Source organism: Pelophylax lessonae, assembly GCF_965119305.1.
Source record: "Pelophylax lessonae genome assembly, chromosome: 3".
NCBI classification, from domain to species: Eukaryota; Metazoa; Chordata; class Amphibia; order Anura; family Ranidae; genus Pelophylax; species Pelophylax lessonae.
In genome coordinates this window covers 410,012,101-410,038,914 of record NC_138770.1, presented here as the reverse complement: position 1 = coordinate 410,038,914, position 26,814 = coordinate 410,012,101, and the positions used below count along the sequence as shown (strand labels likewise).

General features: G+C 47.6%; 1 protein-coding gene across 1 annotated transcript in view; it reads left to right on the top strand.

Annotated features, from left to right (window-relative positions):
- Nucleotides 1-26,814, top strand: part of MCM9 (minichromosome maintenance 9 homologous recombination repair factor) — a 230,669-nt gene that overhangs the window by 51,049 nt on the left and 152,806 nt on the right. Inside the window, exon 5 of the mRNA XM_082251202.1 lies at nt 4,936-5,136. Within this exon, the coding sequence (XP_082107328.1) occupies nt 4,936-5,136 (201 nt within the window). The remainder of the gene's footprint in view (nt 1-4,935; nt 5,137-26,814) is intronic.

Below are 26,814 nucleotides of genomic sequence, written 5' to 3'. Positions count from 1 at the left end.
TGTGTCTGTCCGGGAAACCTTAATTCTTGAGGTTACACCGGCAGAGGTAGCTGATACTGAAATTCCTTTTGGTACTAGCAAGCCTACCAAAATGGCGAAGGTTTTTCCCTTGCCCAAATGTTTTGGTAATCTAATTAAAGAAGAATGGGGTCGTCCGAAACGAACCCCTGCTATTTCCAAACGCATTGCTAGGCGCTATCCGTTTGAGGAATCCCTCCTTAAAAAATGGACGGTACCACCAGTGGTGGACTCACAGATTTCCAGACTAAATAAAGCCACTGTTATCCCGTTGGAGGACGCTCCGTCCTTTAGGGATCCGGTGGATCGAAAAGTGGAAGCAGAATTCCGCTCCATTTTTTCCCTGATAGGGTCAACATTTAGGCCAGTGGTAGCCATCGGTTTAGTTTCACAAACATTGACAGAATGGACCAAATTGTTACGCCGTGACATAAAGGGGAGAAGTATCCCCCCGGCAGTATCAGATTTGCTGGAGCAGATTATACAAGGGCTACAGTTCATCTGTGACGCCGCCCTGGACGCCACTCCCTTGCTAGGGTGTGCATCTGTCTCAGCAGTGGTCCTCAGACGTGAGTTGTGGTTAAAGTGCTGGTCGGCGGATCAGGGTTCCAAAAAAGCTTTGGCTAATCTTCCTTTTCAGGGGGATCGCCTGTTTGGGGCCACCTTGGATGAGATTATAAAGGATCTCACTGGGGGCAAGAGCACTTTTTTGCCACAGACTGCTAAGGGTAAAGGACCTCGTAACAGACGAGGACCTTCCTTTTCCGCTCATAAAAAGTTTGTTCGTTCCGCTGGGGCGGGCGATAAGGCGAAGCCCTCCAAAGCCCCTTCAGGGGGTTTCAAAGGGCGCTGGTCGGGTAAACAAAAGTCCGGCTTAGCCAAACCTGAAGATAAGACCAATACAGCCTGAAGGTGCGCCCCCACCCATCTCTGGGGTGGGGGGACGTCTTCACCGGTTTCCGGATCCATGGCTTTCCAGAATCCCGGACAAAGGGGTTCGCGAGGTCATACGGTCGGGATACAAGATCGAGTTTTGATCACTTCTACCGGTGCGATTTCTTCCCTTCCAACATTCAACTATCCCTGGATCGCTTAAGAGCTTTGCGGGGGGCAGTAATGGACTTGATGCAACAGGGAGCGGTAATTCCCGTTCCTTGAGCAGAAGGTTTTCAGGGGTTCTATTCGAACCTATTCACAATACCCAGAGAGGAGGGCAAGGTGCGTCCAATTCTGGACTTAAAAGCACTCAATCATTTTGTCCGGGTACAAGAATTCAAGATGGAGTCCATCTGAACAGATCTGGGCCTAACTTTGGAGACATCCTTGGCAAGGGTGTGTCTCCTTACGGAGAAGCTCCGGAAGATTCAGTGAAGGATTCGGATGTTACTGTCCGTCAACTGGCCTTTCCTTCGGATAAGGATCCTGGGACTGATGGTGGCCTTCTTAGAGGCAGTACAGTATGCCCAGTCTCCTACCCGAATTCTCCATTAGGAGATTCTTTTCAAATGGAATCGGAATCCCGATTATCTGGACAATTGGATCCGGTTGAGCGAGCGGACCAGGGAGTCTCTGGTCTGGTGGCTTCGGTCTCCGATGCTCAGCCAGGGGAAGTAATTTCTTCCGATAGAAACCAGGTTACCGATAAATGTATTGGAACTGAGAGCGATCAGACTTTGTCGGATTTACTGGACCGAGCAGCTTCAGGGCAGCCCGGTTTGGATCCAGTCGGACAAGGCCATGGCCGTGGCTTATGTCAATCACCAAGGGGGCACCAAGAGTGCCCTGGCAGCCATAGTAGTGGCCAGCATTCTTCATTGGGCGGAACGGTTTGTTCCGGCTCTCTCCGTGGTATTCACTCCGGGGGTGGAAAATCGGCAGGCAGATTATCTCAGCCGTCAGATTCTGGATCAAGGGGTATGGCCTCTTCATCCAGAGGCATTTCACCAGCTGTGCCTTCATTGGGGCACCCCGGAGGTGGATCTGTTGGCAGCTCGGCTCAACAGGAAGGTGTGGAGGTTTGTAGCCTGCTTCCGAGATCCTCGAGCGGACGCAGCAGATGCGCTGGTTGCCCCGTAGGGACAGTATCAGCTACTGTATGTCTTCCCTCCTCTCAAGTTGCTGCCGAAATTTCTTCTCAGGATAGAGGTGGAGGGAATTCCAGTTATCCTGGTAGCTCCGGACTGGCCTCGTCGACCCGGGTACGCCGACTTGATCAGGCTGGTCGCGGACGCTCCTTGGAGACTTCCTCTCAGGGAGGATCTGCGGTCTCAGGGACCGATCTTCCATCCATCTTGCTTTACAATCGCTGGCTTTAACGGCCTGGCTATTGAGACTCAGGTGCTGAAGGACAAGGGATTGTCAACTTCAGTTATTCCTACTTTGATTAAAGCAAGGAAAGCGACTTCCAGAAAAGTCTATCATCGCACATGGAGGTCTTATATTGCGTGGTGCGAATCCCTTGGATTTCCTCTACGTGCCTATTCGGTGACCCGAATCTTGGCTTTTCTGCAACAGGGGGTTGAGCAGAAGCTGGCCTTGAGTACTGTCAAGGGTCAGGTTTCAGCGTTAGCAATTTTCTTTCAGAAACCTTTGGCTACCCATTCCTTGGTGCGAAATTTCATCCAGGGGGTGCGGCACTTGGCTCCGCCAGTGCGCGCGCCCTTCCTGCCCTGGGATCTTAATTTGGTGTTGTCGGTTCTTCAGAAACCTCCCTTTGAAAATATCAGGGAGATTCCCTTGCTTACGTTATCCCAGAAGGTGGCCTTCTTGGTGGCCATTACTTCTGCACGCAGGGTGTCAGAACTGGCCGCATTATCTTGTCGTCCCCCATATCTGGTGGTTCATAGGGAAAAGGTAGTTCTTCGTCCGAATCCATCCTTCCTTCCTAAAGTGGTTTCAGAGTTTCATCTGAATGAGGACATTGTATTGCCTTCCCTGTGTCCTAAGCCCAGTCATCCTCGGGAGTTTGCATTACACTCCTTGGATGTGGTTCGGGCAATCAGGGTATACTTGAAAACTACGGACTCGTTTCGTAAGACGGATTCACTTTTTGTGATCACGGATGGCCCCAAAAAAGGGGTTGCCTGCATCTGCTGTGACTATCTCCAGATGGATCAGACAGACGGTGGTACAGGCTTATTCTATTAAGGGTCGGAATCCTCCGTTCCCTGTTAAGGTGCACTCCACTCGGGCGCTTAGTGCTTCCTGGGCCTTCCGCCATCAGGCGTCAGTGGTCCAGGTTTGCAAGGCGGCTACCTGGTCGTCGGTTCATACCTTTACAAAATTTTATAAAGTTGATGTGTTTGCATCGGCGGATGCCTCTTTTGGCCGCAAGGTTTTGCAGGCCGCAATTTGAGGAGACCGTTGGTCTACCTCGAGGGTTTTTTTCTGTTGGGTTTTCAGTTGAGTCTCATCCTTTGGTTTGATGAGCCTTTAAGACTTCTAGTCGGCACCGGTTGGGCCTTCTGGATTTCAATTTTGATTTCTGTTATCCCACCCCTCATTTGTGGCACTGCTTTGGGACGTCCCAATTTGATTTTAATCAAGAGGACTGCGTCTGTCAATGAGCGACAGAGAAAAATGGATTTTTGTAAAATCTTACCGTAAAATCCTTTTCTCTTAAGCTCATTGACAGACGCAGTACCCGCCCCTCTACTTTTGAGTTGGGTTGGGTTAAATTCTCTGACACTGCTTTGTGACATAACTGACATCCTGTAGCAGGGAGAGAGAGGATATACCCTCTGGGACTGCCCCTAAGGTGTGGCCAGAACGTTTTCCTTCTGCCTAGTGTCCTACTCCTGTAGAGGGTAGTATAACCCAATTTGATATTAATCAAGAGGACTGCGTCTGTCAATGAGCTTAAGAGAAAATGATTTTACGGTAAGATTTTACAAAAATCCATTTTTTTTTTACAACAAAAAAAAATCCACATCTTTAAGTCAGTTTATAATTTTGTGTTGGGACACATTCAAAACAGTCTTGGGCTGCAGGTTGGACACCGCTGTCCTAGTGTTTGCTGTAATAGGGGCAGTCCACTCCAAAACAGAATTTCTTGAGTAGATGACTGAAAGTTCAAGCCATCAGCCAATTTCTTTTCTTTCCTTTTTTTTTATTTTTAGATCTCATAAAGACTGTTCCCACTAGGTCCCTGTATGAATGACATACCCTGCTTTCACAGAAGGAGTGAAACAGGCAGGCAGAGCCATTAACTCTGAAATCCTTTACACTGAGGTCCTTGACTAATGAAAGAAGCCTGTGAACGATTCATCTCCCTAGAGTATATCTAGTACTGAAATACCAGTGTTAGGTGCACTGACCTGATGGGTTCTATTTAAAAAGTTTGCATAGCCATGCATCCAGCAAATCTGCATGTACTTTCATTCTAAGCACATGAATTAAAAATTATTCTTCTTTAGGTTATTTGGACTTCTTAACAAATGTTTTATGACCAGTGTAAACATTTTTTTACTACTACTTTCCTCTAGTGTTCTCTGTAACATGCAGATTCACTAAACAAATGGATATGCAAATGGTTTGATTTGTTAGGCCTCTTTCATCGCTCTGTTGAGCGGGCAGATGACAGGTCCGTCTCTGCTCACTGTTCAGACAGACCTGTCGGAGTCCCGCTTTCCTCTGAGGAGATAGTTTTCATCCGATCCCATCCAACCTGAACAGCTGGACGGATGGCTAACTTATTGTTATACGTCTGTTTTCAGCGGATCTTGTCAGATTGGATGCCAATCGGGTCAGCCTGAAAAATGGACAAGCAGACCTGATCGGTCTGATCGTGTAAAAAGGGGCCTTATTGTTTTTGTCTGGTTGATAGGTTTAGTATAGTTTCATCCAGTAGTTTCATCCAGTGTTTTCTGTGATTTTCTAGTCTGTCAAAATGACTCAATTTTTGGGCTTTTTTTGTAGGTGATGATGTTACAGTATATGGTGTAGTTATGCAGAGGTGGAAGCCTCTTTTTGTAGACACTCGCTGTGACCTGGAGATTGTACTAAAGGCTAACTACATTGCTGTGAATAATGAGCACCCTAGCGGAGTGATCATAAATGAGGAAGTTCGAAAAGAATTTGAAGAATTCTGGGAAAGATTTCAGCATAATCCTTTAGCTGGTAAGTTTAAAAATGTAATTTACAGTATAGAAAAAAGGGCGTTTTTTAAAATGGCCTTGTTCAATTGCAACTATAATCTGTACTTTAAAGCAGGCCTAGTATAGAATCTGTGCCCAAAGGAAATTAAGGTCTAAGGAATGATCACCAGTCTGTGTGTATTCACTTCCTACTGCTAAATGGTTTCCTAGGATAAGTTGTCATGCTTCATTTTGGGCAAGCATGCCATCATCTTAGCAGAAGAGCATGGCTTTGTCTCCTTATATCAGAACCACCACTCAGATGGAGTGGAGGAAGGACAGATCCACCTGTGTTCTGTACTTACCTCCTGGTTGTTGGGAAAACTTTGCATAAACCTACATCTGATAGCATGCAGCTGAATTCCTCCAGTGAAGGGCATGTTCATATTCTTAAAAAAAAAAATAAGTGGAAATTTGTCATAAGGTAAACAGTCTTCCAATATTCTCCTCCTACTGAAAATGATGACTTGCTACCTGCCACACTGTTTCTTGGGCATAACCACTTTTCAAGTCACTGCCCCTTCATATGTATTATTTTTGTCACAGGATCTGTAGGAGGTCCCTTTTTCTGGCACCAGTTAGGGATTATCATTTTAATTAAAAAAATAAATAAATACTTGTCCAAGGGACTAAATCAGGGTCCCAATCTACTTATCCCTCTTGACAATCTACTTGTCCTGATAAAAAAAAAAAATAATAATAATAATTTAATTTTAATCAAAACCGTCTTTAAATCTGAGGTGCTAATTAAACATTTAATATTTTTTACATTGTGCTGTTTATCCCCTACTCCTCTCCCTGCCTGTCTCCAGCATCGCACCCAGGGACTAGCAAGGACGGGAGGGACCTTGCAGTTGAACAAGCACTGATTGGGTGCTCATCAGGAAAGGGGAGTCTCAGGCTCTCTCAACGTTCAGCAAAAGCGCATCTGCTGAGTGACCAAATATGTGCTAGCCTCAATGGGAGAAAAAAAATAAACTGTTTTCCTTCAGGTTACCCTCGCACATGGAAGCACTTGGGTGCTCAATACAAGCACTTGCTGAGCAACCAAATCAAGCTCCGATGTCTGTTCCGGCAAAGTATAAGTTCACCTTTTTAAACGTATTTTGCAGTTAAAAAAAATGGAAAGCATTGCGCCAGCGATCAGCAGATCATGGGTGCAATGCAGGACTCCTGCAGACTGTCAGTGTAAGCTATTTGCTCTTTCATCATATGAGCCGGCAGTTTCACCCTGACAGGAAAAATCAATGAACTACCACGGCGCTCAACAGTGCTGTGGTAGTTTGAAAACTACAAGCCTACATCCACAAAGTACTTGTAGTTGATTCATTCACAGAACCCTGAAAGAATGATGCCGCCGTGTGGGCGGAGCCGTGTTCTTTTCAAAAAGTGACCGCTGTACCGCTGAACTTCTCACCCTGTTTTGCTATCACGACGGACTGCATGAGCCGGAAAATGTCATGTTCCACCCTAAAAATGGATTGAACATGTAACATGTTCTTGAAAGTAAACTTATCCTTTACCAGTTTCGCTGCCAGAGCTGTTTTTGCACACATTTTTAAAAACAATTTCTCTTTCGTTCATTGAAGAACACAGCTCCTGATTCTTCTTAACCCCCTCCCATCCGCGCTACAGCCTATATACGGCTGCAGCGCGGACTCGAATTTTCGGGAGGCCGTTTTTAAACGGCCTCCAGTGACACGCCTCCCCGCGCTCTCCCGCGAGCGCGCATCGGGGAGAATCTGTGTCGGCCGTGTCCCTTGGACACGGCCGATCACAGATCGTGGTGAATAGCCGATCACAGCGGCCATTCACCATGTGATCAAGCCGTCCAATGAGAGATGATCTCATATGTAAACATATGAGATCATCTCTCATCGCCGGCGCTCCTTCCTCACACAGACACTGCAGTGTGAGGAAGGAGGGGGAGCCGACAGCCGCTGGGGACACAGACAAATGTAATCAGGGCACTGATCACCAGTGCCCTGATTACTGAAGGTAAAAAAACCACACACATTGCCCCCCCATCAGTGCCCCCATCAATGCCCACAATCAGTGCCTATAGTGCTGCCAGTCAGTGCCCATCAGTGCCTGCTCATCTAGGCACTGATGAGCACTGACTGGCAGCACTATGGGCACTGAGTGTGGGCACTGATGGTGCTGCCCATCAGTGCTCATCAGTGCCACCCGTCAGTGCCCATCAGTGCCGCCTATCAGTGCCGCCTATCAGTGCCCATCAGTGCCGCCCGTCAGTGCCACCTCTCAGTGCCCAGCAGTGCCACCTCAGTGCCCATCAGTGCCACCTCTCAGTGCCCAGCAGTGCCACCTCTCAGTGCCGCCTATCAGTGCTCATCATAAAAGTAGAACTTGCTGTATCAAGGACCATAGTAGGGGCCATCATGCAATGTCATAATCACATGATTACATTTCTAGATCTCTAAATTTATAATGAATTATATTCTAAATTTATAAAGATACCAACTTGTATCACAAAGAAACAGCTGGCAACACTATCCTGCACGCACAAAGTGCACATCCAGTATCACTTATTTGCAGCATTCCATATGCTCAGTACATTAGACTTAACTGCACATACTTTTCAGACTTTAGGATCCAAGCCAATTTACTGTGTCAACAATTATTACACAGAGGCTATACCAAAGCTCTTTTAAGAAAGACTTACAATAAAGCCTTAAAACAAACTCGTTATTCATTACTACATAGCTCCAACGTTTGACTAACTTACACTCCAACAGTTAAATTTGTTACAAAATTTTCAGGTCAACAGCAACAGTTAAGGAATATTTTACATCCTCACTGGCATATACTCTGAGGTCCCCACTCCCCAAAAATATATACGTGAATGTCCGGAGATAGTCTTCAGATGTGTCACCTCGCTATGCGACAGGCTTACCAGTAGTCATTAATGCTCCTGTTGAGAAACGAGGTACAGGGTCTGGAGGAATCTCCAAATGTGGCCGATGCGCCCTTTACTCTTGGGTGTCTAGTGGTTCAAGGTTTGTACTCCCCTATTTAGCCTGAAATTTCAGGCTGACTTTGGTACAGAGGGGGTTGTCTATTTAATGCTATGCAAATGTGGGGCTTTTAATGTGGGTAAAACTATTTGACAATTGTGCCAAAGACTTAATGACCATATCTATTACTCTAATGGTAAAATGCTCACACCTGTGAGTAGACATTTCGACCTTTACCACAAATTTGACACCCCCTGGGTTACATTTGTGGTGGTTGGTAGTTCCTCGGGATCCCAGAGGTGGTGATTGGGATAGGCGTTTACTCCAGAGGGAAGCCCTCTGGATTGAACGCATCAATGCGACCTACCCTCCAGGCATCAATGAGGCTTAGTCGTATAAATCCTTTTTGTGATGTGTGTACACACAATATGCATTGTCCAGTTTTGTTTCTATAAGCTGGGCCCTTGAGATAGGGGTAATCAGTCATATCAATGGCCCTTTACTTATCCTTAATGACATCACCTTGGTTTTGGACCCAACTCCTGTCTAGGTTCATTGTACAATTATAGGGGGGATAGTTCTGTTCCATTTTGTGGATTCTTCTGTGTTAAAGTGAGTCGCAAATGGGGACGCATAGAGGTCATTTATACTTCTATATATCTTGTATTAATTGTACCAATATATAATTGTTATAAATTGATATATATGTGGTGTTGGTCCCACGGCTTCTTGGATGTTATTCCGGATGCCTAGTGTCCACTTTTTTGTATTTTTCGTTTACAATATCGCTGTTAAATGGATCTTGATGGGAGCCACCAATGCGGGTCAATTTGGGGGGATGTGCGGCCGATAAGCCGCAGTAACAGATCTATACACTTCGGTGGAATGGATTGCTTACCACTGCGGATCTAGATTACTCCACCAGAGGCCACTGTGTCCTTTGAAGCTTCCTATCCAGTGCGCTGGTCCGTCTGGTCCTAACCAGCGTGGGGGAACTTCCTGTTCCTCCTGCGCATGCGCTGGCGACCGTTCTGCACATGCGCTCTGTGACGGCCAGGGCGGGAGAGGTCACTGCCTCGTGGCATTGATGCCCTGCTTGGGATACTCCTAAAAGGGAGCAGGACACAGGCCCTTTTCACACACCGGCCCTGGAGTACCACTGCATGATGTTCAGGGGCACCTACAGCTAATTGGGTAAAGCCCATATACAGTAATCCCCCGCTACATCGCGGTTCAGTTTTTGCGGTCCCGGTAATTCGCGTTTTTTTTTTGTAATGTTATTTTACTATATAAATCATTAAAAATGAAAGATTTTTGTGTTTTTCATAGCTCTTGCTCCGTCTCTAAGTATCTTTTATGTGTTTAAATTAGTTTCTATTGTTTTAAAAGTGTGTTTAAAGACCTTAAAATGCTTCTACACGTACAGTGACAGTAAAAAAATCATGCCTACAATGCATTTTAATAGGGTTTTTCTATTTCGCGGAATTTCACTTTTCGCGGCTGGGTCCGGAACGTAACCCCCGCAATGGAGGGGGGTTTACTGTATACACCTTTCTTTATATTCTTTTACATATACTATTTTGGCCATGACTTCCAATCAAAGCTATGCTATGTTGTCAATCATTCTGTGATGAACACTATTTTTTGATTTTAATTGTTACAGACATCTATTTGGAAGGACACATCAGCCTAGTATACCAATCTATAGGCCCCCTTATTTGTGGCTATTGCCTTACTACTACCGGGTGACTATTGGAAGGCTATTTATGTATTTTTACATTGGAAGCCACTTTTTGGCTTGGGCAACAATTTGTTCCCTTCCCTACATATCCTTTGACTGGTGGATCCTGTCAGGTGTAGATTAATTATGAGGTGAGCCTCACGATCCCCTCTTCTTTTCTTTCTATATTCATTTTTTTCTTTGGAACCAACTTCTACTATGCAGGCGGACTGTTTTATACGTGTATATGTATTTCTCCGCTCTATCCCCTAATTGATGATATATTTTTTCTATCATTAGATAATTGATCCTGAGCCGGTAGTGGCTCATCTCTAATTTTGCTCAGTAAACCTAGGAATTAGCCAAAAATTTGCTTCCTTTCTCCCTATTATCCCATTATGGACATGTTGGGGGTAGGTGGGTGTGTTCCTTCTTTTTCTTACACCCTGTGTGGCACCTACTTCTGGGGATAATTTTATTATTATTATTCTTTATTGGTGGTTAATATTATGGGTGTCCCCACATCCACCCTATACCCATTATGCATGATGGCCACTACTATGGTCCTTGATACAGCGAGTTCTACTTTATGGATAATTTACTATTACTTCCTATGTTGATAGTGTGTACTGTGCAGTATACTTACCTATGTGTGTTTACTTGATGTAGAATGGTCTAAAGAGCTCCTGAAGAAGCGCCACGTCGCAAAACATGTTGAGCTTGGACTTTGTTCCAGCCATCTATGTAACCATATCCACAGTGTTTACCTCTTCAAGGACCTGAACCCTCAGGCCCGATAGTTAGACACATGCGGTTTGGCTTTAAGGTCAATTGTTATCCTGTTGTGATTTTAATACTGTGATGACACAAGTTTTGTTGTATATTCAAATATTAAAATGTATGATTTTATTATCGGTGCCTTTTAAAGTCCATGTTGTTCTAGTTTCCATTTATCTTGATTTTTGGATGTGGCAGGGACTATCATGATACATGCACTCATGGTACCACCCCACGGTAGTGTATGGCCCTGTCTGTATTTCCTACATCGGAAGGAAATTACCTTGCATATCTTGTATGTGGTTTGGGCAATAATTGTTTACTTGGCAGCTACAGGAGTGTTTTAGGAAGTCAGACTCTCTCTTTATGCTCACAGATGGACCTCGCAAAGGTTTGTCTGCTTCTTCTGTGACCATTTCCAGATGGATCAGACAGAGGGTGGTTCAGGCCTATTGCATCAGGGGTCAGGTTCCTCCTTTCCCTGTCAAGGAGCACTCTACTAGGGCGCTTAGTATCTCCTCGGCTTTCAGTCATCAAGCGTCCGTGACACAGGTTTGCAAGGCGGCCACCTGGTCGTTAGTTTGTTAGCATCTGCAGATGCTGCTTTTGGCCGCAAGATTTTACTGGCTGCTGTCCTCTTTGAGGGTGTATTGTTTTTTTGTTTTTTTTTTCAGGTGAGCTCTAGTTGTTTACGGTTGATCTCTGTTACTTGGTTGGCTATGGTTCGCCTTGGGAATTTTTTTTCTTTTTTCCCACCCCTCATGTATATTACTGCTTTGGGACACCCCAGTGGTTAATAAGAATCATGAGCTGTGTCCATCAATGAATGAAAGAGAAAATGGGATTTTTGACTTACTGTAAAATCCATTTCTCTGATGTTCATTGACGGACACAGCACCCACCCCTCTCTGGCGTTGTCTTTCTTCTGACACTGCTTGTAACACAATTGAGTGCCTATAGCTGAGAGTGGGTGTATACCGTATACCCCCCCCCCTCCCGGGACTGCCCTACTCCTACTCTTGTAGGGGGCAGTATAACCCAATGGTTAAGAAGAATCAGGAGCTGTGTCCGTCAATGAACATCAGAGAAACGAGTTTTAGGGTAAGCCAAAAATCCCATTTTTTTAGGCCTGAAGATTACATAACCCCCCCCCCCCCCAAAACATGATATATTTTCCTTAAATTTGCATGTAACTTTAGTATCCTATATTTTCTATAGGCAAGTCATCAGTTTAATGTTAGAGGAGGTCTGGTGCTAGAATTCTTGCACTCACTCTGGCGTATGCAGCGATATGAAGGGGAATTTTAGGTGCTTGGGTGTAACTTTCGTTTTTTACAATTTGGAAAAAAAAAATGTTTTTTTCTTCCTTTTTTTTTTTTTTTCATCTAATAAAGGGACAAAAGGCTCCCTATGCGATGATTTTTTGGTGACAAGTTCTCTTTGAGACACCGAGGGTCTAAAAGACACTGGATGTCTCCCCTGTGCTCTACTGAATGTAATGCAATGCAGATCACACTGCATTACATTTTTCCTGGCCTCGATCACCAGGGACACTGACAATGGCAACCCCGGAAGTGACGTCCTACACGCCGCTTCCGGGTCAGGAACAAGAAGGGGAGGAGATCAGACTTGTGCTCTCCTTCCTCCCCTCTATCCAGCAGCACCTGTTTGGAGTCGGGCGATACAAATTGCGCATCCCTGATTAGATCAATGGCGGCACCAACATGCAAACAAACTCACAGCTGCTGTCGTTTTTTTTCAATGAACTGTTGGCATTCTTGTAGAAGTGTTCATCCTTTTATGTACAGTAATGTGTGGCCACATCTGTTTGGTGATCTCCCTTGTGAAAAATGAACCTGGAAACTGGAGATCGATTATCGACAACACCGATATATCGGGGGCCGATATGCACTTTCCCTGATATATCTGTATCGGCCTTTGAATTTACCGATCTTGCCGATATTTTCGTGACGTCATTGCCTATGTTGCGCGCACACGTTCTGCCTTCTAACACCACCTCCCATGCCTGCGCGGCCCATACGTGACGCCATTATACCACGCGCTGCACACGTTCTCTGCCTTAACACCGCCTCCCACGCCTCACACAGTCTCGTGTTACAGCCAGCTGCAGTCCGGTCCGGCCACGGTGCTAGCTATCCATCCCCCCCTTGGCCCTCGCCTCAGCCACCCACCAAAAGTCACCAGCTGCCAGCCATCCGACCCACAACAGAACAGGGGGCCAGCATCCAGCCACCCACTCCACAACAGGGTTCCAGCAAGCAAAGCAGCCATCCGCCACCGTGACCAGTGACCACACAGTGTTCCAGCAAGCCAGCTACCCACAACAGGCCAGGGTGAGTGACTGACACCAAGCCAGCCACCCACCCAACACGGTGACCCCAAGCCAGCCACCCACCACAGTGTTCCAGCAAGCCAGCCAGCCACCACAGTGTTCCAGCCAGCCAGCCACCCACCCACCCACCACAGTGTTCCAGCAAGCAAGCCACCCACAACATGATGACACCAAGCCAGCTAGCCACCACAGTGTTCCTGCAAGCCAGCCACCCATAACAGGGTGACACCAAGCCAGCCACCCACCATAGTGTTCCTGCAAGCCACCACAGTGTTCCTGCAAGCCAGCCACCTATAACAGGGTGACACAAAGCCAGCCACCCACCACAGACTGTTCCTGCAAGCCAGCCACCCATTACAGGGTGACACCAAGGCAGCCCGCCAGTGCCACCACAGTGTTCCTGCAAGCCAGCCACCCAGAACAGGCTGACAACAAGCCAGCCACCACAGTGTTCCGGCAAGCAAGCCACCCACAACAGGGTGACACCAAGCCACCCACACTGCCAGGCGTCAGCCACCAACCCACAACAGGGTGCCAGTAAGCAACCCACACTGCCAGGCGTCAGCCACCAACCCACAAGCAACCCGCACTGCCAGGTGTCAGCCACCAACCCACAACAGGGTGCCAGCAACCACCCACACTGCCAGGCGTCAGCCACCAACCCACAACAGGTTGCTAGCAAGCAACCCACACTGCCAGGCGTCAGCCACCAACCCACAACAGGGTGCCAGCAACCTCCCACACTGCCAGGCATCAGCCACCAACCCACAACAGGGTGCCAGCAAGCAACCCACACTGCCAGGCGTCAGCCACCAACCCACAACAGGTTGCTAGCAAGCAACCCACACTCGAGTTGACTTTAGGCCACAAAAATGCATCAAATTACCCAATTGTTTGGTAAAATATAAAAGACGTTGCACTGCGTAAATAGATATCCAACATGTCAAACCTTAAATTTGCATGTAAATTTAGTATCCTATATTTTCTATAGGCAACGCATTAAAGGCCCCCTAGGAGTCATCAGTTTAATGTTAGAGGAGGTCTGGTGCTAGAATTCTTGCGCTCACACTGCCAGACGTCAGCCACCAACCCACAACAGGGTGCCAGTAACCACCCACACTGCCAGGCATCAGCCACCAACCCACAACAGGGTGCCAGCAACCATCAACACTTGCCAGGCGCCAGCCACCAACCCACAACAGGATGCCATCAACCACCCACACTGCCAGGCGTCAGCCGCCAACCCACAACATGGTGACTGCAAGCAACCCACACTGCCAGGGGTCAGCCACCAACCCACAACAGGGTGCCAGCAAGCAACCCACACTGGCAGGCGTCAGCCACCAACCCACAACAGGGTGCCATCAACCACCCACACTGCCAGGTGTCAGCCACCAACCCACAACAGGGTGCCAGCCAGCAACCCACGCTGCCAGGCATCAGCCACCAACCCACAACAGGGTGCCAGCAAGCAACCCGCCCTGCCAGGCGTCAGCCACCAACCCACAACCGGGTGCCAGCAAGCAACTCGCACTGCCAGGTGTCAGCCACCAACCCACAATAGGGTGCCAGCAACCACCCACACTGCCAGGCGTCAGCCACCACCCCACAACAGGGTGCTAGCAAGCAACCCACACTGCCAGGTGTCAACCACAAACCCACAACAGGGTGCCAGCAACCACCCACACTGCCAGGCGTCAGCCACCAACCCACAACAGGGTGCCAGCAAGCAACCCACACTGGCAGGCGACCAGCCACCAACCCACAACAGGGTGCCATCAACCATCAACATTGCCAGGTGCCAGCCACCAACTCACAACAGGATGCCATCAATCACCCACACTGCCAGGCGTCAGCCACCAACCCACAACAGGGTGCCAGCAAGCAACCCACACTGCCAGGCATCAGCCATCATTCCACAACAGGGTTCCAGCAAGCAACCCACACTGCCAGGCGTCAGCCACCAACCCACAACAGGGTGCCAGTAAGCAACCCACACTGCCAGGTTTCAGCCACCAACCCACAACAGGGTGCCAGCAAGCAACCCACACTTCCAGGTGTCAGCCACCAACCCACAACAGGGTGCCAGTGCCAGCAGCCGCAGCAACTTCAGCAAGCCATTTATTTAATCTTTTTTGTGTCTTTCAAATTGAAATGGAGATGGATGAGGAGAGTAAAAGTGTGGTCTGGGACTATTTCTCGTCTCAGCCTTCTCCAGGAAAAGCAGCAGTGTGCAACACATGTACAAACAACATAAGCATGGGATCAGTATCTGCAAAAAACAAAAATATGTCAAATATTTGGGCCCATCTAAGAGTTCACCATATTGAGTTGTATCATGCAGCACAGAAAAAACAAAATGAATATCAATGTGATTTTGATTAAATAACTCCTCCACTATCCCAGGCAACAATAACAGATATGTTTGTGGGAAAAAAAGATGTCACTGTCTCTAGATTCAGATGGTAGATCCCAACTGCTGGACAGAGATTGTCACTGATAACCAGCCATTTTACAATGGTGTTTGACTCAGGATTTCAGCGGTTGATGTCCATACTTGAGCCAAGGTACACACTGAAGAGTGAGAAGTATTACCGAACCGTAAGGCTGGCAAAGCTTCACCAAAAGGTGGTTGACAAAGTAAAGGCTATGCTGCAACCAGAGAATGCTGGCAACTCACTCTCATTCATGACGGACTGCTGGTCACAGAGCCAGAGTCACTAATCATTCTTACATTCCACTTTGACAGCGGATGGACAAAAAGGCAATTGGTGTTGAATACAAAATTGATGCAAGGATCACACACTGAGTACAGTAGAGAAATGTTTCTAGGCATGCTTGAAGAATGGGGAATCAACAAAGACCGAGTGATGCTTGCGCAACTTCGAGACAGTGGAGCAAACATGCGGAATGGAATGAGGCTTGCTGATATGTCAGACCTCTGTGTCATGGCACACTACACCCTCCAACTTTCAAATGATGGTCTATCAAGCCAAAGAGCTTTGATATATGGTTTGAGAATAGTGTTGAGCGAACACGGACTGTATTATTCGGACTTTTGCTACCCGGACACGGACCCGAAAACTTTACTGTATGTTCAGGTTTAAAATCCGTGTTCGGTAATTTTATTTCCTGTTTTGTATGTAATGGCACGCTTTTAATGGCGGGCTTTCAACAGCCAATCAACAAGCATTTAACTGGTGTGCCTTAGAAGCCATCCCAGCCATACCTACTAATGGCATGGCTGTGATTGGCCAGCTGAAACATGTGACCCAGGTCTTTATAAGCTAGAGACCCAGCGTGCTGTGCATCAGTCTGCTCTAGTGTAGGGAGAGAGCACACACAACGGTGCTGGCTGCTGCTGATTAGGGACAGACAGGGAAAAACATTGTGCCCGAAAAGAATGCTGGGACAGGTCGGAGTGTAGGCAGGGAAAGATATTTGAGCATTTTAGGGACAGGCTGGAGAGAGTAGGCAGGGACAGATAGGAGACAAAGGACAGAACAATCGTCCGTTAGCGATCTACATCGATTTTGCTGTGTGGGGGGGTGGTGCAGTGAACGATCTTTTTGCCCTCACTTGAGCCCACTGAGGAGGAGAAGGAGGGAGAAAAAATATTTTTATCAGTCTGTTGTGTGCAGCGTTCAGCTATATTTTACTACTGTTCTAATCTGCTATTTAAAAATTACAAAGTTAAAGGGGAATTTTTTTTTTTCCCTTCATAGCCTGCTGCTGACCGTGACATAAAACATAATACACTGCTGTGTTCACATGTGCTATTGAAAAATCACCAATTTTATATACTTTTTTCTATTCCGTTATTCAATATACACCCTTTTGGGGTAAAAAAAAATTAAATTGCGGCATAGACTGTATCGGTACGTGTGAGATACACCTTTCAAATTTTTTGGGCGCATCTTCCACCGCCGAGGATTGCAGGGCGCTTCAGTTTGCCTCCTGTTCCGAACTCCTACTCATCTTCCTCATCCTCATCCTGCCTTTAGGGTACAAAAAATTGTAATCGGGGTCTAGTCTGTGTTTGTACGTGTGAGATACACCTTTTTTATATACTTTTTTCTATTCCACTATTCAATACACACCCTTTTGGGGTAAAAAAAATTAAATTGCGGCATTGTCTGTATCGGTACGTGTGAGATACACCTTTCAAATTTTTTGGGCACATCTTCCACCGCCGAGGATTGCAGGGTGCTTCAGTTTGCCTCCTGTTCGAACTCCTCCTACTCCTCATCCTGCCTTTAGGGTACAAAAAATTGTAATCGGGGCCTTGTCTGTGTTAGTACGTGTGAGATACACCTTTTTATATACTTTTTTTCTATTCCGCTATTCAATCTACACCCTTTTGGGGTAAAAAAAATTAAATTGCGACATAGTTTGCTTATTTGACTGTGAGATACACCTGTGCGATACTGTTGTTGTTTTGTTCCGCTATTCAATAAACACCTTTCTAGGGCAAGATCATAAATTACAGAAATATGTGGAGAACGTCAAATAGGGGCCATGGCCTGGGTCGTGGTGCTGCTGGTAGAGCTCCTGTTGCAAGGAGAGGACGTGGTCGATCTGTGCCAGCTACACTCACAAGTGAAACACCTTCCTCAAGTGTGAGTAGGCGACAGAACCTGCAGCAGTATTTGGTAGGGCATCATGCGCCTCTACAAGTGTTGAGGCAAGAACAAGTACAGGCGATAGTAGATTGGGTTGCTGACAGTGCCTCAAGTTCCTTCACATTGTCTCCCACCCAGTCTACTGCAGAAAGGTCAGAGTTGGCACCTGCAGCCGATGTCCAACCGTCTTTCACCTCACCTCCTTGCAAATCAGGCAAGCAGTCTGAGCCCCAAGTCATACAGCAGTCTCTTCTTCTTTTTGATGACTCTGTCAGCAGGGTTTCCCAGGGCCATCCACCTAGCCCTGCCCCAGAAGTGGAAGAGATTGAGTGCAGCGATGCCCAACCACTTATTTCTCAAGATGAGTACATGGAAGGACCATCGCAGCACGTCTCCGATGATGACGAAACGCAGGTGCCAACTGCTGCGGCACTCAGAATTGTGGAGACCGACAAGGAGGGCAGGGGTGAAGACTGGGTGGAAGATGATGTGAAGGACGATGAGGTCCTCGACCCACATGGAATGAAGATCATGCAGGTGACCTGAGTAGTTTGGAGGAAGAGGCGGTGGTCGCACAGAGCCACCAGCACAGCAGAAAAGGGAGCAGGGTGCAGAAGCGGAGCGGCAGTGCCCTAGACACTACGCCTGCTACTGCCCAACACAGCAAGGGACCGAGCGCACCAAAGCCAGGTTAAAGGAGTTCTCTAGCGTGGAAGTTCTTCAGACAATGTGCTGATGACAGGACACGAGTGGTTTGCACGCTGTGCAATCAGAGCCTGAAGAGAGGCATAAACCTTCTCAACCTGAGCACAACCTGCATGATCAGGCATCTAAGTGCAAAGCACGAGCTGCAGTGGAGTAGACACCTTCAAAACCAAGAAAGGTCTCTGGCTCCTCCTGCTTCCTCTTCTGCTGCAGTCTCGGCCTCTTCATCCACCTCTGTAGTGATACCGGCACCTGCCACCCCGCAAACAGAGGATCTGTCAGCAACACCACCACCTGGGTCACCAACCATCTCCATAATGTCCCGTGGAAGCGTTCATCTTTCCATCTCCCAAACACTTCAAAGAGGAAGTACCCCCCTACCCACCCGCGATCCCTGGCCCTGAATGCCAGCATTTCAAAATTCTTGGCCTTTGAAGTGCTGTCATTCCATCTGGTGGAGACGCACAGTTTTAAAAGCCTGTCGGTGGCTGCCCCACAGTACGTCGTGCCCAGCCGCCACTACTTTTCCAGCCAAGCCATCCCTTCCCTGCACAACCAAGTGGGGGAAAAAAATCAGGTGTGCACTACGCAACGCCATCTGTGGCAAGGTCTACCTAACTACCGATACGTGGACCAGTAAGCACGGTCAGGGGCGTTATATCTCCCTAACGGCACACTGGGTAAATGCAGTGGAGGCTGGGCCTGAGGCGGATAGCAATTTGGCCCATGTCCTTCCACCACCGAGGATTGCAGGGCACTTCAGTTTGCCTCCTGTTCCTAACTCCTCCTACTCCGCTTCCTCATCCTCTACCGCCTCTTCATCCGGTCAGCATAACACCTTCACCACCAACTTCAGCACAGCCAGGGGTAAACGACAGCAGGCAGTTTTAAAACTTGCCTGTTTGGGGGAAAAACCACACACCGCACAGGAGTTGTGGAGGAGCATGGAACAGCAGACAAATGAGTGGTTGCTGCCAGCGAGCCTCAAGCCCGGCCTGGTGGTGTGCGATAACGGGCAAAATCTCATAGCAGCTCTGGGCCTAGCCGGTTTGACGCATATCCCTTGCCTGGCGCATGTGCTGAATTTGGTGGTGCAGAGGTTCCTTAAAAATTACCCCGATATGTCAGAGCTGCCGCAGAAAGTGCGGGCCGTCTGTGCGCACTTTCGGCGTTCTCACCCTGCTTCTGCTCGCCTGTCAGCGCTGCAGCGTAACTTCGGCCTTCCCGCTCACCGCCTGTGACGTGCCCACAAGGTGGAACTCCACCTTGCACATGCTGGAAAGACTGTGCGAGCAGCATCAGGCCATAGTGGAGTTTCAGCTGCAGCACGCACGCATGAGTCGCTCTGCGGAACAGCACCACTTCACCACCAATAACTGGGCCTCCATGCGTGACCTGTGTGCCTTGTTGCGCTGTTTGGAGTACTCCACCAACATGGCCAGTGCCGATGATGCCATTGTCAGCTTAACTATCCCACTTCTATGCCTCCTTCAAAAAACGATTCGGGCGATGATGGAAGAGGATGTGGCACAGGAGGAGGAGGAGGAGGAAGAGGGATCCTTTCCAAGGCTTTCAGGGCAGTCATTCACAAGTGGCTCCGAGGGTGGGTTCCTGCACCCACAAACGCCAGGTACACAATTGTCCAGCAGGGGCACAGTTCTGGAGGCTGAGGAGGATGAGGAGGAGGAGATGGAACCATGTTCACAGCAGGGTGGCACCCAGACCAGCTCATGGCCATCACTGGTGCGTGGCTGGGGGGATACAGAGGACACAGACGATACACCTCCCACAGAGGACAGCCTTTCTTGCCTCTGGGCAGCCTGGCACACATGAGCGATTTACATGCTGCAGTGTCTCCACAACGACCGCCGAGTTGCCCACATTCTAACTGGGTGGGGCAACCCAGTGGCTACTGGGTGGCCACGCTGCTGGATCCCCGTTACAAGGACAGCGCAACGCAAGATGCGAGAGTACAAGCGCACGCTGGTAGATGCAATGCTGCTGGCAATCCCACCTGACAGTGGGGCCACAGTGGAAGCACAAGGCCAAGGCAGAGGAGGAGGAGGAAGAGGTCGCCAACGCAACCAGGGCACCGCCAGCACCTCAGAAGGCAGGGTTAGCATGGCTAAAATGTGGAAAAGCTTTGTCAGCATGCCACAACAAACAGCAGCACCAGCAGCTCATATGGAACGTCTTAGCAGGAGGCAGCATTTCACCAACATGGTGGCGCAATATGTGTATTTAGCACGGCTGGGGGCGTTATCACAGACAAGCACAGCCGCCTGTCCAGAGCCAATATGGACAAGCTCACATTCATTAAAATGAACCAGGCATGGATCCCACAGGACTTTTCCGTACCTTGTGCAGAATAGAGATGGATACCGACCTTACCCAGCCATTGTTATATTTTTGATCTTTCTCACTCTTTTGGGGTGTACCCTAATTTAAAATGACTAAAAAAAAGCAGTGTTGGCTACTTCGTCCCCCTCCACCGCCGCTTCCACCTACACCGCCACATCCACCTCAACCTCCCTCCTACTCCATATGGGCCTCGTCCTTCACAGATGAAGAAAATTGATTTTTTTTTTTTTTTTTTTTGTTTTAAGTTATTTCTCTATCCACATTTGTTTTTAGAGCACTTGCCATGCTCTTAACTTCATTTTGCTGCCATTTGCAGATCTCTAGCCCTTTCCATTGGTTTTTTTAGAGCCATTTTAGTGCCTGAAAGTTCAGGTCCCCATTGACTTCAATGGGGTTCGGTGTCCGGGTAAAGTTCGGAAAAAGTCCGGGCCCGAACCCGCCAAACACGGACATCCAGGTGTCCGCTCAACTCTATTTGAGAAACATGAAAAGATTAAAAATGTTGTGCTTGCAAGTCTTTTGAATCCTCAATACAAGAACCATGCTTTCTCTTCTGATGATGTATTGGCTAAGGCGAAACAATGGCTGACAGAAGATATTCAACAGGAGGTGCAGGAGATTCCTGCTGAAAAGACAAGTCCAGAACACTATTTTTATGAAGAGCAGCATGCTGCAAAATCAGGCTAATGTCCAAAAATACGTCAACAGAAGAGAATCTCTTCATCGTGGTCGAATTTATCACGACATTTTCAGTGTTTTATTGGGGCCTCATGCAGAGGATTCAATTTCTTCTGAATCTGCAAACTAAGAGATTAATTTTGAATTTCATCATCCAGGCTCAATTTGAAAGAAGAAGTAATTGACAGAAGTCATCTTCTTCAGTGGTGGAGAGAAAATGAGGCACACTACAAAAGACTTGTTACCCATGCTAGAAGATACCCCTCTCTCTCTCTCTCTCTCTCTCTACTCCTCTGTCCTCCACTCCTGAGCATGTTTATGAAGTGGCAGCATTGTATGAACAAAACGGAAGACCTTTAACAGGTGACCATTGACATGCTGAAGAAATTTTCTGCATTATAATAGTGTTCTACTTAACTGGGAGTATTAAAAAGAGTAGTGTCCACTCATATTCACTGTGTAGCTGTTGCCTAGCTTTTTTTCTAGCAGTTTTGCACTGACTGCAGTAAATCATTGCAGGGAGTGCACTACTGCAGCAGTAGTCCCCTGACTCCAGTCCGACTCCAATCCATTGTCTTGCTGTTTTCTAGCTTTTGTTCTAGCAGTTTTGCAGTGAGTGCCTTACTGCAGAGGTATTCCTCCACTGACTCCAGTCCAATGATCCACTGTGACTTATTGTGTAGCTGTTGCCTTGCTCTTTGTCTAGGAGTCTTGCACTGACTGCAGTAGTTGCAGTGAGTGCCATACTTTAGGCTACATTCACACCTGAGCGTAGCGTTTTTCGCGCGTTTTTTACCGCGATTTTTGCGGCGATTTTTACCGCGATTTTACCGCGATTTTTACCGCGATTTTTGTGCAGGCGTTTTTAGATTGAATAGAGATCAATGGAAAACGCCTGTAATCTGCCCAAAAAGAAGCTCATGTACTTTTTTGAGCGTTGGGCGTTTTGTATACAGCTTCAAAACGCTCAGATGTGAACAGGGGCCATTGAAATGAATAGGATTTGTCTTGTTGGGCGTTTTGAGAGCTGATCCTAGAGCAGAAAAACTCCCCAAAAACGCCCCAAAACGCCTACATGTGAACGGAGCCGTAGAGGTAGTCCTCTGACTCCAGTCCAATCCACTGTGTGTGTAGCTGTTGCCTAGCTTTTTCTCTAGCAGTTTTGCTCTGACTGCACTGCAGTAGTGGATTAAAAATATTTCAGTGAGTGAGTCCACTACTGAGGCACTTTATTATGCATTAATAAACAATCAGATGATGTGAAATGCAAATGTCCCTGCTAGTGCAGTTTTCATCGGCAACGGAAAAACAATATCGGTTGATCACTACTGGAAACTTCTAGCTCTGAATACTTTCAGGTTCAAAGCCCGAAGTTTTTGGCCTCCATGGCTGGGAAAGAAGCAAATTGAGCACAGTCAGAATTGGCTTCAACCAAAAGGAAGGGGTCACATTAAGGGTATAATTTAATTCTTCTTAAAGTACCTCTCACCTGCTATCACATACTGGGCTAATCTGCCCCCTTGTGAAGCAATAAAGTAAAGGAAAACATGTTTTAAAAAATTGAAGTTTAATAAAAAAAAACTTCAAATGTTCATGCGCATGGATCGGGTGCACACTTCTATGAAAATGACAATTGTACTACACATGCCAGGTATCTTTGGGCGTGCCAGAGTACAGAGCAATAATTCTAGGGCCATCATTTAGTGTTAACTCTAAAGTGATGACCTGTAAAGGCTTTTAAAACTTTGCTTATGGACGGTTTTATGTGCTGTAGGTTTTCGCCATTTCACGGGGCTCAGAATTTTAGGACTAGACATATTTGTTATCTATTTACTAGATGCAAGCTTATCTTTTATATTTTCTCTAAAATTAGGTCGCATTGTGTTTTTGTGCATGATAAGTTAAAGGATAGCTAAACCATAAAACCTAAATGCATTAAATTGCAGCCTACAGTCCTTAGATATTGGGGCTGAATTGGCTTTCTTTTTTCTTTCAAGAAGAGAACATTTTTAGCAGACACAGAAATGATCTGTTGATCTTGCCAGAAATGTAGTGCCTGTGTCCGTTTCTCTTAGCCACACCAGAAAAAAAATTAATCTTCCTTCCTAGCTACCTTCTGTAAGCTACCAATTTGCCTGTCCCCCCCCCCGCCCCAAATGAGATGAAGATGAAGAGATATATGAACATGTTTGTAGTCCATTTAAGGAGCAACGTAGCTGCCCAGGGACAGAAAGTGTTATTTTTCAGATTGCCTGGTAAATATAAAGCCAAAAGGTGCAGTTATCACACTAGTAAGCTGCAATGTTTTACATTTTTGGTTTTGGATATAGCTGTACTTTAAAGCTGAGTTCCGGCCACAAAATCGACATAATGGATTTTGGGCCATCCGCTTGCTTTTTGTCACCTGAAAAAGAAATGGATAGTTAGGATTTTTTTTTTTGTTTACTTACCTTGTTATTGAAGAAAAATATACTCAGCTTTCTTCCACTTCCTCCCTCTGCGGCCGCGCCGTCACTTTCTATTTGCATTGATTCCTGGGAGCTGAACGTCATCGCTCCCAGGAATCAATGCGCCTGCATCGGCCCCGCTCGTCACTTCCGGTGCGGCGCCTCATTCCCTGCTAAACAGCTTCTGGGCATGCCCAGAAGCTGTGGAGGGATGACGCGCCCGAACCGGAAGTGACGAGCGGGGCCGGTACAGGCGCATTCTGGGAGAAGAGGACACAGAAGAGGACGCGCTGGCTTCAGCTGCCCACGTTCGTGGCCGGAACTCCGCTTTAATTTGTGTGTATTTTTGATATAAAAAATTGCAACCACCACCATTTTATTATGTAGGATCTCTGCTTTCAGAAAATATGTTTAGCGGGCTGAAAATTAAACGGTCACTAAAGAAAAAAACATTTTTTATTCACTCTGGACAGAGTAAGAGCGGATTATAACCCGTCAGTTTTTTTTTTTTTTTTGTCAGTGGATCCCAGCGTGTCACCATAACTAGTGTCCTCATTGGAGCATTTCCCCTGGTTTCTTGTTCCTATGTCAACCCAAAGCTTTGGAGTTTTTGATAACGATTAAAAAGGACAAATAGAGGGGGTGAATCTCTTGGATGGGGGCACAGACAGCAATGAAAACTGACAGGTGTTCTAATACCTATCCCCTCAATTTTAAAAATAATACATTTTGCCTTTACTGGTATTTTAAGTCCCCTTCAGGCCTAAAATTAGCATTTCTTTTTCGTTTGTTGACAGACACAGTTCCTAATCTTCATAACCATTGGGTTATACTGTTCCCCTATAGGAGTAGGACACTAGTTAGAAAACTAATCTGGCTATGCCTATGGGCAGCCCCAGGGGGTATACTCTCTCTCCCTGCTATAGGTACTGCTTAGTCATGAGTAAGAACCTAGTTCCTTGCTGGGATCTCTGGTCCTGGTATAATTTATAGAGATAGAATTTTTTTTTTCTCCTGGTTTTTTCCTGTGAGATCTACAATCAACTGCCAGACTGGGTGACGGGCTGTATCCTCTAGATCCAGTGGTCTCCCCAGTCTGGCCAGGGAGTGCGCACAGACCTCAGCTCCACGCAAGGTCAGCCGTGACATAGCCCCACTGGACGGGGGCTGGCTTGTGAGTTAAATGCCTAGCGAGGTCGCATACGACCGGGTCTCGGCCCGAGTCGCAGCATTCCTCCTGGCCGACAGCCCCCCATTTCAATGGAGAGGTGTTCTGTCTGGAGCTGTGCCTTCCTGGTATGGTGAGTAGCTTTCCCCCCCTCTCCCCTTGGAGGGTTTGGGGGTGGACATGGTCCCCTCCCTGGGACGGTCGGACCCCCGGGTTCCCCTCCTCGTTAGGCCCCCTTGTCGTCTGTCCCCCATCCTACCCCCCTCCACATATGTTGGGGCTGTTTGTCTGGTCTGATCCACCTTCCTAGGGTGGGGGCAGGGTGCTATGCTGGTGATGGGGGCTGGGGGGTGTGTCCCGCCGGCGACCGGAGGGTTGACTGTGCAGGGGGGTGGGGGATTGTACCTCCTGCCAGAGTCCCCCGTCCTGCCTGGGTCTGTCCTTGAGGCCTGGGTCCCTGTAAGCCTTGTGGTCCTGTGCGGGGCCACCATTTTGTTGTAGCCTGTTCTATATACGGCAGCCATGTTTTTGTAGTCCGGCGACCATTTTGCAGTGGTTTGCCATTGAAAATAGCGGGGGCCATGACAGTGGAGCCCTGTGCGCAGCGATTTCAGCGGTGGTAGCCCCTCCTCATCCCCTGGTGCTGACTCCTGGATTCTTTCACTTCCTAATCGCCGCGCGTGGGGTGCAGATTAGCCTGGTGGCTGCAGGTGACTGTTTCTGCTGGGTGGCGAGTCTGGTGGGGTTCTCTCTCCCTCCGGGTCCCAACCATCCATCGATGCACGTTGGTCATGGAGTTCGGTTTGTCCCGGGGTGGAGGTCATTTTCGGCGACGTGCTAGCGAAAAGCGCCCCCCGCCTAATCCATCTCATCCGATCCTGAATCTGATTCGCCCGCCGTGGACATGGGTCACCCTGCTGAGTCTTCAACTACACGCCCGGAATACTCAGATAGTGAGGACGATTCCTCCACATCTGAAACTACGCACGAAAAGGTACTGATGGACGCACTTATTGTATCTGTGCAGGAGATCTTGAAGATGGAGGACGCAGCTGTGACGGAGGCACAGGTTACCTTTGGCACTCACAAGCAATCTAGGGCGGCAAAGATGTTTCCTTTCCCCGCCTTTTTTTTTTACAGAATTGTCGCTAAAGAGTGGGGATGACCAAAGCATCCCCTTGGGGTTCCTAAGTGATTTACTAAGTGTTACCCTCATGAGGAGTCCCTTATTAAGAAGTGGACTGTTCCACCGGTGGTGGAACCTCTGGGTTCCAGATTAGACAAGGTAACCATGATTCTGGTTGGAGAGTCCCCGGCCTTTAAGGTTCCGGCTGACAGGAAGGCGAAGGCTGTGTCTTTTACGCCGTGACCTAGAGGGAGAACAGCTCCCACTTGCTGGCGGACAAGCTGGTACAGAAGCTGAAGTTTCTCTGTGATGCCTCTTTTGGATGTGGCTCCCCTACTGGCTTGGCTTTGTTTCGAGAGTGGTCCTTCGGGGTGTCTTTTGGCTTAAATGCTGGTCTGCAGATCAGACTTCTAAAAAGGCTTTGACTGATCTCCCCTTTCAAGGGGATCGCCTGTTTGGGTGTATCCTGGATGACCTAATTAAAGGTCTCACACGGGGAAAGAGTACCTTTCTTCCGCAGGCTACTAAGGGCAAGGAACCTCGTAGTAGACGTGGGCCCTCCTTCTCTGCTCATATGTTTTTTGGTCCCTCAGGGTTGACTGACAAGGGCTCGAAGCCTTTCAGGGCCTCTTCTAGAGGATCCAAACAAACCTGGTCTGGCAAGCCGAGAGTGGGCTTTTCCAGACCTGCGGACAAGCCTCCTTCAGCATGAAGTTGCGCCTTCACTCA